The 20,538-nt window shown below is 41.3% G+C and overlaps 1 protein-coding gene and 1 pseudogene across 1 annotated transcript; one reads left to right on the forward strand and one right to left on the reverse strand.

Annotated features, from left to right (window-relative positions):
• Positions 1 to 792: 792 nt before the first annotated feature.
• LOC141719685 (uncharacterized) lies at positions 793 to 2,175 on the forward strand. Its single transcript, XM_074522063.1, has one exon. The coding sequence runs from the start codon at positions 793 to 795 to the stop codon at positions 2,173 to 2,175; it is 1,383 nt and encodes a 460-aa protein (XP_074378164.1).
• Positions 2,176 to 10,674: 8,499 nt separating this feature from the next.
• LOC141719686 (zeatin O-glucosyltransferase-like) lies at positions 10,675 to 19,499 on the reverse strand (annotated as a pseudogene).
• Positions 19,500 to 20,538: the final 1,039 nt, after the last annotated feature.

Here is a 20,538-nt window from a genome sequence, read left to right on the forward strand (position 1 = left end):
GGATGTCTTTTCATGGTCACACTCTGATATGATAGGGATCGACCCGAATGTCATATGCCACCGGCTTAACTTGGACCCGAAAAAGAAGGGGGTGAGACAGAAGAGACGTCCAATTAGTGGAGAGAGGGCAGAGGCCCTCAGAGAAGAAGTAGATAGACTAATGGAGGCTGGGCTTGTAAGGGAAGCCTTCTACCCCATGTGGATGGCCAACCCCGTGCTTGTCAAGAAGCCCAATAGCAAATAGAGGACGTGTGTGGACTTCACCGACCTGAATAAAGCTTGCCCGAAGGATAGTTTTCCTCTACCCCAAATCGACTAGCTGGTTGATTCCACGGCCGGGCACGCACTGCTTAGCTTTATGGATGCTAATTCGGGATATAACCAAATCCCTGTGTATGGGCCAGATCAGGAGCACACCTCCTTTATTACTGATCGGGGCCTCTACTGTTACATCGGGATGCCTTTCGGGCTCCTTAACACTGGGGCAACGTATCAAAGGCTGGTGAACAAGATGTTCAAACATCAGTTGGGAAAAACTATGGAGGCCTACGTAGATGATATGTTTGTAAAGTCAAAAAAAGCAAAGGATCATGTCCGCCACCTTTCAGAAATGTTCCGGATCCTAAGGGAGTACATGATGAAGCTAAACCCACAGAAGTGTGTGTTCAGAATCGAGTCAGGGAAATTTTTGGGGTTTATTGTCAACCACAGGGGCATTGAGGCCAACCCCGCCAAGATACGAGCCCTTCTCGAGATGAGATCCCCCAACGGGTGAAGGAGGTCCAAAGTTTAATGGGGCGAGTGGCCGCCTTAAATCGCTTCGTCTCAAAGTCCTCCGACAAATGCCAGGAGTTCTTCAACATAATTAAAGGAGTGGGGAGGAATTTTGAGTGGACAGAAAAGTGTGAAGAAGCATTCCAGAACATAAAGAAGCATCTCAGCAGCCCTCCAATATTGTCCAACCCAAATGAGGGAGAGACTTTGGTCCTATACTTGGCCATCTCTGACTTTGCAGTTAGTGCAGTATTGGTTCGAGAGGAGGATGATATCCAACTCCCGGTATATTATATGAGTAAAAGGTTGGCTGACGCGGAGACTCGGTACACGAGCCTCGAGAAATTAGCATATGCTCTAATCCTGACCTCCAGAAAGCTCATGCCCTATTTTCAGGCGCACAGGATAGAAGTGCGAACCTCCTACCCTCTCAGGCAAGTAATGTATAAACCGGAGTCTTCTGGTCGAATGCTGAAGTGGACGGTTGAGCTCGGCCAGTTCGAGATGGATTATAAGTCAAGGACCGCAATCAAAGGCCAAGCCCTGGCTGATTTTGTGCTGGAATTTCCTCCACATCAAGAAGTGGATCCGGGAGCCCTTGTTGTCATACCTAGCACAGAAGAAGTCGGGCTGGAGAGCCAAAATAGTGCCCCATGGTGGAGCCTATTTATGGATGGAGCCTCTAATGGGAATGGTGTAGGAGCTGGAATTGAGTTAATCAGACCGAAGGTGCACAAGATCAGATGTGCGACCCATCTGGCCTTTCACGCAACCAACAATGATGCTGAGTATGAGGCCCTGATCAACGGTCTCAAGCTAGCTTTGGAAATGAAGGTGGAGAATTTGAATGTGTTTAGTGACTCCATGATTGTGGTATATCAGATAAACGGAGGGTATCAAGCTAAAGGGCCGAGAACAGAGCTTTACCTGAAGTGTTCGCAGAGGATAATCGCGAGCTTTAACAAGGTGAGGCTGAAACTAATCCCGTGTGAGAAGAATGAAGGCGCGGACGAGCTAGCTAAGCTCGGCTCACGCCGTGAGGCCACTCTGCTAGAGGTCGTGCCCCTTGACATACAGAGGCAGCCTAGTGTGCCCGAGCACGAGGTGGGCAGCCTTAGTGATGACCTCGGCTCCACGTGGATGACACCTATCTTAGCATACATAAAAGAAGGTTCACTTCTGGATGAAAAGAATGAGTCAAGGAGGATAAGATACAAAGCAACCCGCTATGTGATATACGATGGGATCCTATACAGAAGAGGGTTCGGTGTGCCTCTCCTCAAGTGCATAGATGGGGATGAATGCAATTATATCCTAAGGGAAGTACACGAGGGCATTCGTGGCAATCACTCGAGGGGTAGCTCTCTAGCTCAGAAAATCCTCCGTCAAGGCTACTACTAGCCAACGCTGAAAAAAGACGCCTTCAAATTCTCCCGAGCTTGTGATAAGTGTCAGCGATATACCAATTATTATAACAGCCCCGTGGCCTCTCTCACATCCCTCATGAGCCCTTGGCCCTTCTCTATGTGGGGAATTGATCTGATTGGGGAACTCCCGAAGGCCAGGGGAGGTGTCAAGTATGCGGTTGTTGCGGTAGACTACTTCACTAAGTGGGCAGAGGCCGAGCCTCTAACCACTATCACGGCAAAAAAGCTCAGAGAGTTTGTACACAGGGCTATTGTGTGCCGCTATGGCATCTCTTACAAGTTGATATGTGATAATGGGAAATAATTCGATAGCAAGGAAATGCGAGAATTTTGTGAGCAGCTGGGGATTCAGAAGAGCTTTACCGCATTTTTCCACCCCCAGAGTAACAGGAAGACAGAGGATGTTATTAAAATCATTAAGCATACCTTGAAGACAAAGCTTGAAGAAAAGAAAGGGACATGGCCAGAAGAGCTCACCCAGGTCCTATGGTCTTACAACACGACACCCCGTACTAAACTGGAGAGACCCCTTTCTCTCTGGTGTATAAGTGTAAAGCTATGGTGCCCGTTGAAGTGGGGGCATGATCTTTTCAGAGGGACAACCGTGATTCAGAGGTAAATGAGGTCAATCATCGGCTCTATTTGGACATGATCGAAGATACTCAGGAAGATGCTCAGATCAGGTTAGTAGCATATCAGCAGAGGATAGCTAGGCACTTTAATAGCAAGGTTAGAGCCCGAACTTTCAAGGTGGGAGATTTGGTTCTGCGCCGGGTCATGCCAAACACCAAGGTGGTGAGTCACGGAGTCTTTGGAGCGAATTGGGAAGGCCCCTACAAGATAAAGTCGGTGCTCTGGGAGGGAACCTACCACCTCAATGATATGCAAGACAAGTTGATCCCGAGAGCCTAGAACGCGGAGCACCTCCGTAAATATTATCAGTAATATTATTCTTTTCAGACTTAGTACTATCTCACAACACTCCTAAGTCTCGGGGGGTAGTGCCATATAGGTGCCTCTCTGAGACCACAAATATATACTCCTTTCACTTTCCATTATCTATGAATGAACGATTGATATCTATTTTGTGCACTTGATATTTTAACTCCTGTTAATAGATTAAAATCCAACAGGGGAGCCCATCCTTGGGAACCCATGCGAGGACAAAATGGTTGTTTTATTAACATGTTAAAATCACAAGTCAGGCCGGGCCCCGGGCCGCTTGACAATAAGTATAGGAAACGAGCTGGGCCACGGCCCGCTTAGAAAGATATGAGAACAAAGAAGATAAAAGATGAAGATAAAATAATGTATAGGCCCGCGATGCGAGCCCAGCCCTCAATCAAGCATGGCCTGGCTCGCATTATGTGAGTTGAGGATACTTGAGCAAGTGGCGAGCATATTTTCCCGGCTCGCCAGTGCAAGAACGCGTGTAAAAAACTTGTGAGCTAGTAATAATACGAGCCTATTCCACTTAGCATTCTTTGTTAATTTTGTTTGATTGAACAAATGACGCGAGCTGATTAATTAGGCTCGTTGTGAAGGTATAACACCCGCCATACGCGGCCATAGTTATGATAACTTTTGGTCAGTAGAGGCATGATAAGTTTACACAAAAGTAAGGAAACTAGCTAACACAATAAAGATGAATGCAGGCACAAAAGACTTAGAAATTTTATATAAACAAAAGGAAAATAAGTTATGCCCCAAGGCAGAATATTTTAAATACAAACGCGAGGCAAGAAGGGTGCCCGCTTAGCCAGTCAAAAGTCTAGTTTCAAGATGAGATTAATCTAAGGGTTATCAGCCTCCTTCTCCTGATCTTCATCAGCCACGACCCGGGCCTGCTCAGCTTCGAGCCGGGCCTCCTCGGCAATCTGGGCATCCTGTTCCATCTCCATCTCCAGCTTCTCGGCATGCCTAGCCGTGCCCATACCCAAAGCTGCCCAATCAAAATCAGGAACCTTAAAATAAAGATTTTCATGAAGTTCCTGCCCCCAGGTTCCTAGCATCAGTGAGGGCGGCCTCACGGTCCTCGGTCAGGGCAGAAACTGACCCCTCCAGCTCGAGCACCCTCTCCTCGAGGCCATCCTTCTCCTTCTTCCACGCCTCCGCGGCCAGGTCGTGAGCCTCCTTCTGCTCCCTTAAATCCTTTTCATGAGCAGCATTCAGGTTAAGTATCTTCTAATTATAGCCATTCACCAGCGTATCTTTCTCATGCCCATGCTCAGTGACCTTACTCTGAAGAGATTTAACTTTAGACTCGAGCTTGTGTTGGTCTGGCTAAGGACTCGCATCTCTCGAGCCTTAGACAGCTGACGGTAATACACCTCAGCTGCGGCCCGGGACAGTGCGTCCTGATTAACCTCGAGAACAGAAGAAGACCAATCCTTCATATCCTGGTCGGTGATGTGAGCTTGAGCGAGCCGGCCAAAGGTGGTTGCGACCATGTTGGCAGAAGAAGAAGTAGGGAGAGGGGCTTCAGATGGAGCAGCCTTTTTCGGGTCTGGCTCGACGGTTTTTCCCTCTTTGTGACCTCGATGCCTTTTTAGCCGAGGAGAAGGCCCTGAGCCTTTGAAATGCTCAGTGAGGGTCTTCATGCAAGCTAGAAGGGGGACTTGAGAATGAGCCCCTGTGGTTGCCGCAACGGGCCGAATTGAGCCCGAGGCCGCGGCTTGCTCAGCCTCTTCCATAAAGGGGATAGGGGAGATGGCCATTTCTGAAAAAGAAAATAGTAAAGTGATATATTAGTCACAACAAGATGCAATGGAAAGAAGAAAATGCGAGAAGGAGATAAATATAGACAAATAAAGTGCAATACGAGGTGAGATGCATGTGGGAAATGTAAAAATGCGAGAACACGAGCTCGCACATGCGAGCAGACAGGCTCGCGCATGCGGCCCCAACGTTCTTACTCTTTCTGGCCCGTTTATTAGATTTCTTCTTTTGAGGAGTCAGCCTCACTCCTAAGTTGCTCGGCCCGTTGTGAATGAGGTTCTTTTTATTGAAGTACGGCGAGACAGAAAAATAGAAATATCCAAAGTTATTGGGGGAATGCTTCAGATTAAGAAAGTAGCCGAGCTGTCTCGCTGTGAGAGGAGGAAATCCATATTTGCTGTACATGATGTACAATGCGAGGGCGGCCCGGTATCCATTCGGGTTGATCTGCAAGGGTGCGAGTTGGTAGTACTCGCAGACATCCTTGATGAAGGGATGAAGATGAGAGGAGATTCCTAGCCATAGAAGAAAGGTCGACAAGACCATGCGAGGCACCCTGCCTCCTTTCTCCAGATGGTTAAATCTGTAGCACCTCATGTGAGGCAGGGGCAAGACGACATGGCCCTCGAGCTGGAACTGCTCAATGTGCTCGGCCAGGTATTTCTGAGTCAGCGAAGTGGGAAGGTCGTGGCAAGCGAGCACCTTAACCTCCTCGGTCGCAGTTGAGCTCTCTTCCCCATCAGGAATGATCTGCTTTTTTATGATTTCACCCTTGAGCTCGGGCTGGGCAGGGGGCATGTGGGGTTCAGGAGAAGTCGCGGGGATGTAGTTATAGTTACAAATCTTAAATTGACTTGTAATATCTGCCACCTCCTCGCACTGAGGAGAATCGTAGGACCAATGCGAGCCATCCTATTCACCCTCGAGCCCCAAGATGGGATATTCAGCAGCTACCGGCTCCTTTCTTCTTGGTGTCGTAGTACACACTTCCTAGATCGCTGTCAGTAGATTCTGAGTCAACATGAATGAGGTCGAGGTTATTAGCTGCAGCTTGCCTCATGCGGGCCGCTCTCTCTTCAACCATCCCCCTTAAAATCTCCTCATCCCATTCTTTGTCTAAAGGAGCGGGCTCGCGGTTTAGCAGCTCTTCCACTCTGAGGGAGGCTGGTATTTTGGAGAGATCCACAAGTCGGTTTCTCCAATCATAGATTTTCTTCTCCCTGGTATAATCCTCAGGGTTCGGATCAAGGTGAATTATGATCGAGCCTGAGCCTCCTGCTTGCATCGAATTCTCGACTCTGGAAATGTTCAGGCCTCCTTGGGGGGTGATAGTAGAGCCATGGGAAATGGGTTGGCTGAGACGGCCAGAAAGAGAGGTCAGATCGCGTTGAAAGTCCTTTGAGCCTCGCTGCTCAGGAGGGTATTGGTTTCATGGAGATGGAGTAGCTGAAGAGCGAGCCGGGCTGGCGGAGAAATGAGCCGGGCTTAAGGAGGAGCGAGATGATCCATAAGAACGGGCTGAAGATTCACTCGACATCTGTAAAAGATGGTGGATGTTTGTGTGTGACCCTAAAAGAATTGTACCAAACACACATATGGAGTCGCGTGTATGTGTCCTCGCATCACACCCGGATCACACTTAAAAGTCTAGGCTAATATTTGGGCTTGCATTGTGCTAGGGGGTGTTGTGTGTGTGTGAGCTCGCATCAAACAAGTGGTGTGTGCTCGAATCGAATAACTAAGTATGAATATAAATGGGCTCGAATTGAAGAGTACCTGTTGGAGAGGTGTATGAAGATCCTGATGAATCTGTGCCGGGAGAATATCACCGCCGGTAGACGGTTCTTGTGGAGATGATGATCTTTGCCTTGGTAGATCCTTGAGCAAAGTGAGCAATAATTCGATAAATGTTCTTGGAAATGTGAGAAATGAAATGAAATCTCACATATTTATAGGGGGTAGGAGAGAGAATGGGAGAAGGCCAAGTGTCATCATCTCAGAGGAGGACACAAATCCCCACGCCAGCTGTCCCACAACTGTCATGCGTTCAAAATGCATGATAGATGAAAGGCATGCGAGGCGAGGCACGCGAGGCGGCTTGGTGCGGTCTGGTAGGCTCACACCTGCGAGGCCATAAAGGACTAGAAAATTCCTAGCCTCAAGATGCGACCAGGAATTTTGGGGGGTAGTTGTTATGCCCGCTTTCGATCATGGGCCCTAAACAGGTCCCCATGCGTGCATTGAATAGCTAGACTCTCATATGTGGGCTAGAATCATGGATTAATATGACTTGGGCCAGCATATGCGGGCTGGGCTCGTGACATGCGAACTGGGCTCATGACATGCGAGCTGGGCTCATGATATTTGAGTTGGGCTCACACTTGCCATCTAGTGTTTACACGCGAGGTGGGCTCAAGTGACTTCACGTGAGATGGGCTCAGGTGACTGTACTCGAGCTGGGCTTGATTGCCCACACGCGAGCTGGGCTCATGAGCCCACATCTTATAAAATCAAAGGTAATATTGTATTTATTGATTGAAAAGGAAGGCGATGCGGGCCGAGGCCGCCAGGCCGGCCCGTATTAGAGGACTTTGTGTTCGACATGGAAAGTAACTCATACATGATTGAGTTGCTCGTAGATTTCGGGGCCGACACGGGTTGTTCCTACAATCACGGGATGGATTGCAGAGATGCCGCGAGATTGTAGGAAGCGTGTGGAGCCGGTTGAGATTTACGTGACTAATTGACTGAAGGCCTGACTCTATCATGGGCTTGGGCTGCGCGGGCTGAAGAGTCCTAACCCTAGCCTATGTGACTTGTTCCCCAAGAACTACGTGAGGCTTGATCCCTATAAATAGGGTACGTAGGCACTTGTATGTGACATGAGTCGACACTTGATAGAGAATAACAAACCCTATTCTTTCTTAAGGAGTCAACATACAAGCTCAGCCACCACCAAACAATCTTCCTCCGCCCTCAAACACCGTCCTTGATCCTTGTTTCGCCCATTAACCTCCACAACAATGTTATATGAAATTCTCCCTATAACAGAACTTAATATTTAAAATCTGTAACTATATATCATGAAAATTTAAAAATTGTAAAATTTTGCAACCTCATATTTTGAAGTTAACATTTAAAATCTGTAACTATATATCATGAAAAACAAAAAATACCAAAAATTATAATAATCTCATCATAATTTGAAAAAAATTAAAATTTAAAAGTTAGAACTTATATAATAATTACATTTTAATATTAAAAATAATAGAACACAAAATTGTTTTACTATTAAAAAAAGTGGAACACCTAAAATAATATTATATATATATGATTCTCTACCGAGCACTCTTACTTATTAGAGTTATGTAGTCCAATATTTAGAACTCAATTCGATTTAAATATGTAATAATTTTGAATAACTTTGTTATGTAGTCTTTACCGAGATCTCTATAGTTCAAATTAAATTGTGACCTCATATGTAAATAATACATAAGATTTAAAAAACATAAGCAACTAGCTATGATTTTTTTTATAATATATATTTAAATAATTTTTATTAATATTTTAGGATACAAACATAAATATCTCTTAACAATATTTTGCAATTTCAAAATTCAAATTTCAAACTAAAAGATAAGTTGAGATAAGTCTTGGATTTTTATATAAATACACAAGTGCATTTCACTCATAATTTTTTTTAACTGTTTTGGGATGACACTTGATAAGGAGTACAAAATCAGCTTTCACAAATGGATGTCAATGGATGGTCAAAGTCTCACTCCATCGCACTGGGAAGGTTATTATATATATATTAGATTGCATTCATACGAAGAAATTAAGCAATACATATTCAAAATAGACTTTCATGCTAATAAATTCAAGCATTATTTTCTCTACCAATCAGAAAAGTTGAGTTTTTGTAGCCAATCAGAATGCGGAGAATTCCAGCGAATCAGAAGGCAGAGAATTCCATCCAATCAGAAGGTAGAAAGCAGTAAATGGGGAGCACTCAGGCTTCACTTTAAGTAATCCCGTGGTCTACTACTACACCAATCTAAATCATTTTATTATTTTCAATGATTTTTATACCAAAAAAATATTTTACAACTTTATATCTTGAAATTAACATTTAAAAAATACTCTCATATAATATAAAGGTTGAGTTTCTATTAAATTGTAAATTTAAATTAATAAAGTAAAGGTAAGTAATCAAGTTTTATTTCAGAAAATATAAAATTTAGAGCTAATATAAAATATTTACATTTTTGTATTAAAAAACCCTTGCTTATATTATATAATCTCATAAATTAAAAAAAGTAAAGGCAAGTAATCATGTTTTATTTCAGAAAATATAAAACTTAGAGCTAATATATAATATTAACATTTTAATATTCAAAAACAATTGCTTATATTATATAATAGAAGCAATATATTTTGAGTCTACTACAAAATCAATTTGAATTGTTTTTATTAATTTTCAATAATTTTTATACCAAACATTTTTTTAAAATTTCATATTTCGAACTTAATATTTAAAATCTATAACTATATATCATGAAAATTTAAAAATTGCAAAATTTAGCAACCTCATATTTTGAAGTTAACATTTAAATTTGTAAGTATATATCATGAAAAGCAAAAAAATACCAAAAACTATTATATAATAATTCCATCATAATATGAAAAAATTTAAAATTTGAAAGTTAGAACTTATATAATAATTACATTTTAATATTAAAAATTATAAAACACAAAATTGCATTTCACTATTAAAATCAGCTTTTACAAATGGACTTACATCAATGGATGGTCCAAGTCTCACTCTATCGAATGTTATCTTATATATATTAAATTGCATTCATACGAAGAAATTAAGCAATACATATTCAAAATAGACTTTCATGCTCACAGATTCAAGGTTATTTTCTCATCACAAAATGATCATATAATAATAAAAAGAGGGATAGAACGTAACACCAAATATTTGGCCAAGTTCTTTTGTAATTTGCATGAATCTTGAATTATTATGTCATTATTCTTCATCAATATTATGTAATTCAAATATAATATTAAATAGTTATATATTTGTTTTATAATTTATTTTTTTGAACTCTTAATTGCAGCAAATTTGTAGGTGAACAAGGAGGCATACGTTCAACAAATAAATTTTTTGGACATTTGACATATTGAAGTCGAATATATTAGTAGTGGAATTTTATTTTTAAGACTAGATTTTTTAAGAGTATTTATGGTGTTAGTTAGTTTTATTCGATAAACATGATAATTTTAATGTACTTTTCAACTTTTATGAATGAACTGTTTAGTTTTTAAAACTATCAACTTCATAAATGTCCATTATATTCTATTACTTTTTAGTACCGTACAATTCATTTTATTATACATACACACGTCTCTTTTTAAATTATATTTTACTTAATTATTTGCTTAAAATTTTATAATTTTAATAATAAAAATGAATGAATTTGTTTCCGAGTACGGACAAGATACTAGTTATCTTATTAAGAATAGGTACTGTGATAAATACTTGCAAAAATTATTTTTGCAATTTCTATTGTTCAAATTTGTGTCCAAAACATCTAGGCCTTTCTTAAAAGACAGGCATGGAAATCTTTATTGGTTGGCTATTGTCTTTGTTAGATGAGAATTTTCATGGACAGAACTTCTTTAGTTGTGGTTCTTTATCAAAGATGAGTAATAAAACAGGCCCGGTCAGCACTCAAAAATTTAACAATTACATGGCATTTAAAACCGAGGCACGATTTAAACAAGTAGAACATAAATAATGGAGCGCGAAATGCGCTTCAAAATTGTCTGTGTATCTTTTAATGTGGGCCATGAAATCATGAACCGGAGTGACTAACAAGGCATTATGTGGCTGGTCAGAGTGCATAGGCCAGGTTGCTTGCTATAGGCACTCCCATTGTAATACTTTCCATGCAAGAATTCCACCACAATGACTCATAAATCCCCCTGTTGCTGTGTGCGCCAATATTTCTAACTGTGGTGCCCAATCTCGTACTACTACTCCCTGATCGTTTAGTTCTAGTCTTTCTTCGTACTGTTTGGGCAAAATGTATGTTCTTACATCTTGCGCAAATATGTCTCCTTCGTCTGCATCCCGCAGTACCCAAATGAACTTTTGTTCACTTTTTTCGAGCCCAACTGCAAGACTCTTAATTTGCTCGTTTGTTAAACTAGTCGTTGACCCAAAAGAAACAAATATTACAGAATTCGGTGCTTGTTTGTCCAGCCACTCCAAGCATTTGTGAAGTCCATCTGATAAAGTACTCTTACATATGTCGACGGGGTTGAATGGCCCGATAGCCCATTGTTTCTTGTTTACTTTTGCAAGCACATCAAGTAAAGGAGGTCCAATCACACTACATGTATTGAAAATTGCTCCTGAACTGTAATTATTATGCTCCTCCTGCTTGTTAAGAAACGGCAGGGCTTTTGCTGACTACACCTAACTTCACATCATTCATAATATTGTCCGATTTGGGTCGAGGCCGCACAGATTTATTTTGGGTCACTCCCAAAATGTCGCATGCTAATGAAATTAAGTGGCTGCTTATATTCTACTCCCTCCATCCCATTTTAATATTTTCACTTTTTAAATTTCACACATATTAGGAAATAGAAGATGCAATATTTATTTTCTCGTTTTCACACAATAACACAACTTAATTTTTATACATTACATTAATTAAACATACTAAAACAAAAAATTAAATGTACACGTGTATATATACATGTTAAGTGACACTTATGTCCACTTATTATGTTCTATAAAGGTTTGATTAGATGTGTTGTACTCGAGTTATTTGTGTTTTTGATTTGTTTTGTAGTGTTTTTGCATTTCAGGCTTATATAAGGAATCCAGGTGATTTGACATTGTTTTGGTGCTAAATTGGTGTAAGGATGGTGTATAGAAAAAAGCTCGTGAAAAGAACAACTCAAACCAGCAAGAAAATAAAAAGCAGAAATTTTTTCAAAGAGTCAGCGCGCCCGCACTGTAGTAGGGCGCGGCCGCGATGCCCGCGCCGGGTCGAATTCCAAGAATCCAGTTTATACTCTGATTTTGATTTGAAAGACTTCTAATCTGCATGGGCTGCTATATAAACATAACTTATGTTCGTTTTTCATAACAAGACGTACCAGAGCTTAAGGAGAAGGCGTAAGAAGTCCGTATAGCATAATTCAACCAAGACGAAGAGGATCTAGTTTATTCTTGTGATTCTTTATTTTAAATTGTAACTTTGGATGCTAGTTTTCTTATTTGTGAACCTATACTCTTGTTTCGTACTTGGTTTATTATTTATTTAGTATAAAGACTACGTTTATTATACCATGTTTTCATCGGAACCCACGTTGATGATGAGTCCGATTATGGGCTAATCGTTATCGTGGGGTTCTAGCGGATTTACTTATGGATTTCTTTAGTTAATTTGTTTCGATGCCTTAGTGTGTGGTGATTGTATGATATTGGTGGTGCTTATTCGTCTTATGAGTGTCGCAGACTTATAAGATAACGTGTTAATCTCTAATGAAGCGAAAGTGAATCTAGGGGTTTAGAACTTGCCATGCTAGCATAGGTTTATATAATTGATATGCATGATTCGTAGGTAATTTTAACCATCTTACTTGCCCTATATAATCACGATAGATAATCTGTGCATTCAACCGTTATATTGTCAAATTCTATAGATATATATGGTCTCAATATAATTGGTGTCTATTCAGCTTCTATCTCTTTTGTGGATGTCTGGAAGTATGGTATTCGTACAACGAAAGTTGGCGTTTATCAGTTTCGTGTTATCTAATTAGTGTCATCATCATTGGATGCTAAGGTTACGAACGAAAAAGGCTATTGAATGAAGTATTTAATGAAGTTAGAATCCCTTATTTGTGTCATATAGTATTTAACTCTCTTTATTCTCTTAGTTAATGTTCTTTAGTATAATCTCTTAGTTAATCGTAGTTAAAACAACCTCAATTTGTTATTCATCTTAGCATTGGATAATAACCATACCATTGTTGCATAAGTACATTGATTAAAATTAACCTAAATCAGTCCCTGTGGGAACGAACTAGAATTATTTCTATATTACTTGTGATCACGTACACTTGCGTGAATATTAGCGCGTGTTCTAGCTATAACAAGTTTTTGGCGCCGCTGTCGGGGACTTCGGTGTTAATTTTTACTTTATGTGCTTGTCATCATCGGTCGTTAAAGTTCAGTGACTCGGACATTTTTACTTACTAATTTCCTTGTCGTGTTTCAGATACTTTAGCGAGCGTGTATGCATACGCGTTCTCGGTCTCGTAAGAGAACACTGGATCAAGCTGAGGAAGAAGTTGTAGTAGCTAAGGAAGTTTTCTAGGAAGTTCTTATCGAGGAGAAAGTTGAAGAAGAAGCACTTGTTACAATGGGAAAACCAGAAGTGAATCTGAAGGCTTTGATGGATTGCTCTCAACCAAAGATTAATGATATTCAGTCTAACATTGTTCGACCAGCCATCTCGGCTAATACCTTTGAGATCAAGTCGAGCACGATTCAGATGATATAGAACTCAGTTCAGTTTGGGGGTTCTCCGACAGAAGACCCCAACATGCACATTAGAGATTTCATCGAGATCTGCGACACTTTCAAGTTCAATGGAGTTTCCGAAGATGCTATTATGTTGAGGTTTTTCCCATTCTCTCTGCGGGATAAAGCTAAGTGCTGGTTACATTCTCTACCACCAGGGCCTATCACCAAATGGGAGGATCTTGCTCAAAAGTTCCTAACTAAATTCTTTCCTATGGCGAAGAATGTTGCGATAAGAAATGCACTTACTCAATTTGCTCAGCAATCTGGAGAATCTTTATGCAACGCTATAAGGAGATATTTAGGAAGTGCCCTCATCATGAGATGTCTGATTGGATGATCATTAACTGCTTCTATAATGGTCTGGGTGCTACTTCGAGACCAATGTTTGATGCAGCATCATGAGGAGCCTTGTGGGCTAAAAGCTATGATGAAGCTTATGAATTGATTGAACTGATGGCTGCTAGTGAATAACAGAATCCTACTCAGAGACTATCTCAGGGAAAGGTAGCAGGAATTCTGGAGTTAGATACAACTACTGATATAGCTGCTCAGCTTAAGGATTTGAGGATGAAGGTGGATTCTTTGGCTAATTATGGAGTTAATCAGATCACTACTGTCCGTGAGCTTTGTGCTGGTGCGCATGAGACGGAGCAGTGCACTATTTCGAGTGAATCAGCTCAGTTCGTAAGCAACTTTCAGAGGTCGCAGTAACCTGTGCCAGCCACCTATCATCCTAACAACCGCATTCATCCTAACTTCAGTTGGAGCAATTCTCAGAATGTGGTTCAACAGCCTTATCAGCAGTATCCAGCAAAGCAGTACAACCCTCCTGGATTTCAGCAACCGCAATATGCACCAAGACAACAACTCCAGCTTCAACAGTCTAATGAAAAATCTGAACTAGAGGAGTTGAGGCTCATGTGCAAGAGCCCAACGGTTTCTATCAAGACCTTGGAAAATCAAATTGGATAAATTGCCAATGCCTTGCTAAATCATCAACTTGGTACACTCCCCAGTGACACTGAAGTGCCAGGAAAGAGGGAAGCTAAAGATCATGTAAAGGAAATTACATTAGTCTGGGAAGGTTGTGAATCTCGAACATTCTTAAGTTTTGGATGAAGAAGCTGTGGCTGAAGAAGAAGTGGAACCAAGGAAGAGTACTGTTGAACACACTCCTCCTGAGGGTAATACAGGGGAGAAGCAGATCTATCCTCCACGTCCTTTTCCTAAGAGGTTGCAGAAGAAAACGCTGGATAAGCAGTTTGAGATGTTTCTGGAGATGTTCAAGAAACTTCATATCAACATACCTTTAGCTGAAGCTCTTGAACAGATGTCTAGTTATGCAAAGTTTATGAAGGGTATACTTTCTCGAAAAGTGAAGCTTGATGACTTAGAGACCGTTGCTCTCACGGAGGAATGCGGTGCTGTGCTACAACCAGTGTTCTAAAAATCGGTCTAGGCGGCCGCCTAGGCGCAAGGCGATGGTAAAACGCCCTGACTCGGACCTAGGCGGTAATTTAGGCGTTTTTACAAAAAATCGGGTCAAAATCGAGATTAGGCGGGCTAGGCTGTCAAAAATCGGTCCTAGGCGGTCTAGGCCGAAAATAATTAAAAAAATATTTTTTTACATTTTTATAATTTTAATTCATTAATTTCATAATTTCACACAATATCATGTCAATTTATAATATAAAGTATTGATAAGAAGTAACAAGTAATCTAATATATTTATTTTCTCACTTAAAATATAAAAATAACATATTATAATTAATTTAAAAGTGTGAATTAAAATATAGTTAATATTGTAAACTCAATAATTAGTACATAACGCATGTCAAATGTGTATATATTGTTTAATACCATTCTAATTTCTTTTTTCAAACGAATATTTGACATATGGATCATTATATAATTATAAAAAATTAAAAATAATATTTATATTCTTCCGATTAATCGGTCTGATTAATCTCCGACTTGCCGATTAATCTCTCGAAGGTACCCTCACCGCCCTGGCACGCCTAGCGATTTCTGGAACACTGGCTGCAATAGAAGTTACATCCGAAGCTTAAAGATCCTGGAAGCTTCACTATTCCTTGTACCATTGGAAAAGTGTCATTTGACAAATGCTTATGTGACTTGGGAGCTGGCATCAATCTGATACCTTTGTTAATCTTCAAGAAGTTGAACTTACCTGATCCAAAGCCGACTTATATGACCTTGCAGTTAGCCGATCGTTCTATTACATATCCACGAGGCATTGTGGAGGATGTCTTGGTCAAGGTGGACAAAATTATCTTTCCTGATGATTTTGTAATTCTTGATTTCGAGGAGAATAAGAAGATTCTCATAATCTTGGGAAGACCATTCTTGGCTACGGGCCGAACCTTGATCGATGTGCAGAAGGGTGAGCTCACCATGCGAGTGCTGGATCAGGATGTAACTTTCAATATGTTCAATGCCATGAAATTCCCTACGGAAAATGAGGAATGCTTAAAGGTGAGTTGGTCGATTCTGTGGTTACTTCAGAACTTGATCAATTGCTAAGATCTGATGCCTTAGAAAAGGCCTTGTTGGGGAATTTAGATAGTGAAGATGATGAAGGTGATGAGCAGCTGCAATATATAAATGCTTCGCCCTGGAAGCGGAAGATGGATATGCCTTTTAAATCTCTTAGAATGGAGGAGCTGAACAAATCTCAAAAGCGCCTCAAACCATCTATTGAGGAAACTCCTACCCTTGAGCTTAAACCATTGTCTGAACACTTAAGGTATGCTTTTTAAAGTGATGTATCTACTTTGCCTGTGATGATTGCATCTGACCTTTCAGGTAGTGATGAGGAAAAACTCTTAAGAATTCTGAGAGAGTTCAAATCGATAATTGGATGGACTATAGCAGATATTAAGGGAATCAGCCCTTCTTATTGCATGCATAAAATTATGCTAGAGGAAGGTATCAAGCCTACTATTGAGCAACAGAGAAGGCTCAATCCAATCATGAAAGAAGTTATGAAGAAGGAAATTCTCAAGTGGCTAGATGCAGGGATCATCTATCCTATTTATGACAGTTCTTGGGTGAGTCCAGTTCAATGTGTGTCGAAGAAAGGAGGTATCACGGTTGTAGCTAATGAGAAGAATGAGATCATTTCTACTCGAACAGTCACGGGGTGGGAGTTTGCATGGACTATAGGAAGCTAAACAAGGCCACGAGAAATGATCACTTCCCTCTGCCTTTTATTGATCAGATGCTTGACAGATTGGCTGGGCACGAGTACTACTGTCTTCTGGATGGCCATTCGGGCTATAATCAGATTTGCATTGCTCTAGAAGATCAGGAAAAGACTACTTTCACTTGTCCATTTGGTACTTTCGCCTTCATAAGAGTTTTTCTGGTTTGTGTGGAGCACCTGCCACATTTCAGAGATGCATGATGGCTATCTTCTCTGACATGATTGGTCATAATGTGGAGGTGTTCATGGACGATTTCTCTGTGTTTGGAGATTCTTTTGATAAGTGCTTGCAGAGTCTTGGTCCAGTTCTTAAAAGGTGTGTTGAGACCAATCTGGTTCTCAACTGGGAGAAATGTCATTTTATGGTGTGGCAGGGCATTATTCTTGGGCACAAGGTCTCTAGTAAGGGTCTTGAGGTGGACAAAGCCAAGGTGGGGGTCATTGAAAATCTTCCTCCACCAATTTCTGTTAAGGGAGTTCACAGTTTTCTTGGTCATGCGGGGTTCTATAGGCGGTTCATCAAGGACTTCTCTAAAATCTCTAAACCTTTGTGTAATCTTCTAGAGAAGGATGTCCCATTCAAGTTTGACGATGAGTGCCTAGCTCCTTTTGAGTTCTTGAATAAGAATTTGATTACGGCACCTGTCATAACTGCACCTGATTGGAATGAACCTTTTGAGATGATGTGCGATGCAAGTGACTATGCAGTTGGAGCAGTTCTTGAGCAGAGAAAGAACAACATATTTCATGTGGTCTACTATGCTAGTAAGACCCTCAGTGGTACTCAACTGAATATACTACTACTGAGAAAGAACTGTTGGCCATTGTCTACAATTTTGAGAAGTTTCAATCTTATTTGCTTGGGACGAAGGTGACAGTTTTCACTGATCACGCTGCGATTCGATATCTCGTCTCGAAGAAGGACTCGAAGCCTAGATTAATTAGATGAGTTCTTTTATTTCAGGAATTTGAATTAGAGATCAAGGACAGAAAAGGTACTGAGAATCAAGTCGCTGATCATCTCTCTCGTTTGGAAGACCCAAGAGCAACTTCACAAAATAAGACATTGATAAATGAGTCTTTTCCTGATAAGAAGCTATTTGGGCTATAATAAGAAGAACCATGGTTTGCAGACATTGTGAACTACCTTGTGAGTCATATCATGCCTCCAACTTGTCTTATGCTCAAAGGAAGAAGTTTTTTCATGAGGTGAAGTGGTACATATGGGATGAACCATATCTGTTTAGGCAAGGAGCTGACCAAATCATCAGGAAATGTATTTCGTATAGCGAAACGGGGGGATCTTGCGAGACTATCATTCGACTGTTTATGGAGGCAACTATGGTGGAGAGAAGACATCAGCTCGTGTCCTTCAAGCGGGATTCTTCTGGCCTACATTGTTTAATAATGCGCATCACTTTATTTTGAAGTGTGATCGATGCCAGCGTGTGGGTAATATGTCTAAGAGGGATGAGATTCCTCTTGATGTGCTTCTCGAGGTTGAGGTCTTCGATGTTTAGGGAATTGACTTCATGGGGCCGTTTGTCTCATCTTGTAATAATCAGTATATCTTGTTGGTGGTCGATTATGTGTCGAAATGGGTTAAAGTTAAGGCTTCGCCGATAAATGATGTGAATGTAGTGCTTAATTTTCTTCATAAGCAGATATTCACACGATTTGGGACTCCAAGAGTCATAATCAGTGGCGTGGGGTCATATTTCTGTAATCGCAAGTTCACTGCTACAGCCTACCATCCTCAGACTAATGGTCAAACTGAGGTGTCTAACAGAGAGATCAAGCGTATTCTAGAGAAAGTTGTGTGTCCATCAAGGAAGGATTGGTCTTTAATGCTTGATGAAGATGTTTGGGCATATAGAACAACATACAAGACTCCGTTAGGAATGTTGCCGTTTCAGTTGGTTTATGGGAAGAGGTGTCATTTGCCCGTGGAGCTCGAACATAAAGCGTATTGGGCTTTGAAGAAGTTGAACCTTGATTTGGATGCAGCTGGTAAGAAAAGAATGCTTCAATTGAATGAACTCGACGAATTTCTCCTTCAAGCGTATAAAAATAACAAAATGTATAAGGAGAAAGTCAAGAGGTGGCACGATAGGGGTCTGGTGCTTAAATCATTTGTGCCGGGGCAGCAAGTTCTTTTGTTCAACTCTCGTCTCCGTCTTTTTCCTGGAAAATTGAAGTCGAGGTGGTCCGGGCCTTTCATAATCAAAATTGTGTTTCCGTATGGAGCTGTGGAGATTTTTGAGAATGATCCATGGCAAGCGTTTAAGGTGAATGGACAGAGGTTGAAGCACTACTATGGGGATATGGCAAACCGTGAGGTGGTTAGTATCGTTCTATAATCTACTTGATCTCGAGATTCTACGTCAAGCTAATGACGTAAACCAAGCGCTTCTTGGGAGGCAACCCAAGTTTGTTGTACTGCCTGGCTGGGCGGCCGCGCTGGATTGGCAGAAGCACGGCGCTCCCGCGCTGAGGTAGCGTGCCCGCACTGGGTCCTTGGTTCTAAAAAAATATATATAACAGAAATTTGGGAATTTGAAGGAAAAATCAATTCCTGCCCGAATTTTACTCTCCCACATCCCATATTTCCATCTCCAAATCAATTTCCATCACCCTATTATTAACATTATTCCCATAATCAATTCACACTCCTTTTCCATAACTAATTCTCTCCAAATATCCTATATATACATACACTAATACACAACTCCTCCATCACTTCTCAAACTCTCAAACACATAAATCTCTCTTACAAACTTCTATTCTCTCGAGCTTATTCAATCTCAATGGCACAAAAAAGATAACGAACCCAAGTTAGCAGCAGCACCACTGATTCTTCGAGTATGGGTGATGTGAGGCCTAGGCTTTCAACTCCTAAGGTTGAGGTGGAGTATGTGAGGCTACTTTCGAAGCCTATAGCCAGTGAGCGTAGTTTTCTGCCATCAGGGAAAGATGGTAAGTTGTTGGAGATGATCTTGGAGATCGGCTGGGTTGCTTTTTGCGAGATACCCGATGTTGTGCCCATGAGTGTGGTGCGTGAGTTCTACGCGAATGCTAAGGTGGAGAAGAATGGGTTCACGGTGGTTAGGGGGATGAAGGTGGAGTATAGTGCTGAGGCTATTCGTATAGCGATTGAGCAGCCCGAGAGGAGGCCAGAATAGGAGAACTGGAATGAGAAGACGCCGAAGGAGTTTAACTTGGATTTGTTTGTTGCTACCCTGTGTGTGCCTGAGACTCATTGGAAGTTTAAAAAGGGCATGGACGAGTATACCACTTTCCCTGCATCGTGCATACACAGGTTTGCACGTGCATGTAATTCTTTTATTTGTGCTAATATCATGCTATCTTCTCACGTGTATGATGTTACTGTGGAGCGTGGACGTTTGTTGTGGGGGATTCTTCAGGGAGACTATGTGGATCTTGGGATGGTTATCGATCAGGGTATTTTAAGGTTCTTGCGAGGGAGTACTACGGGTTCTATACCCTACGCGTCCATTGTGACGAAGCTGCGTATGGCGGTTGGCGTTCATTGGCCCGCACATGAGCAGCTGCAGCTCCCGAGTGCCCCGATTGATAGTTCAATGCTATTAAATATAACGGAGTTGTATGGTGTGAAGCCCGATCCTAGGGGGATTGGATACTCTTATGACCATCTGCCAGGTGGAAGGCCAGCTTCTCAGGCATATGCTGGTGGCACGATGCACGCGAGCAGGGCAGGTTGGAGAGCTGAGTTGGGAGAGACCGGTCCTTCGGGA

Source organism: Apium graveolens, chromosome 4, assembly GCF_009905375.1.
Source record: "Apium graveolens cultivar Ventura chromosome 4, ASM990537v1, whole genome shotgun sequence".
Lineage (NCBI taxonomy): Eukaryota > Viridiplantae > Streptophyta > Magnoliopsida > Apiales > Apiaceae > Apium > Apium graveolens.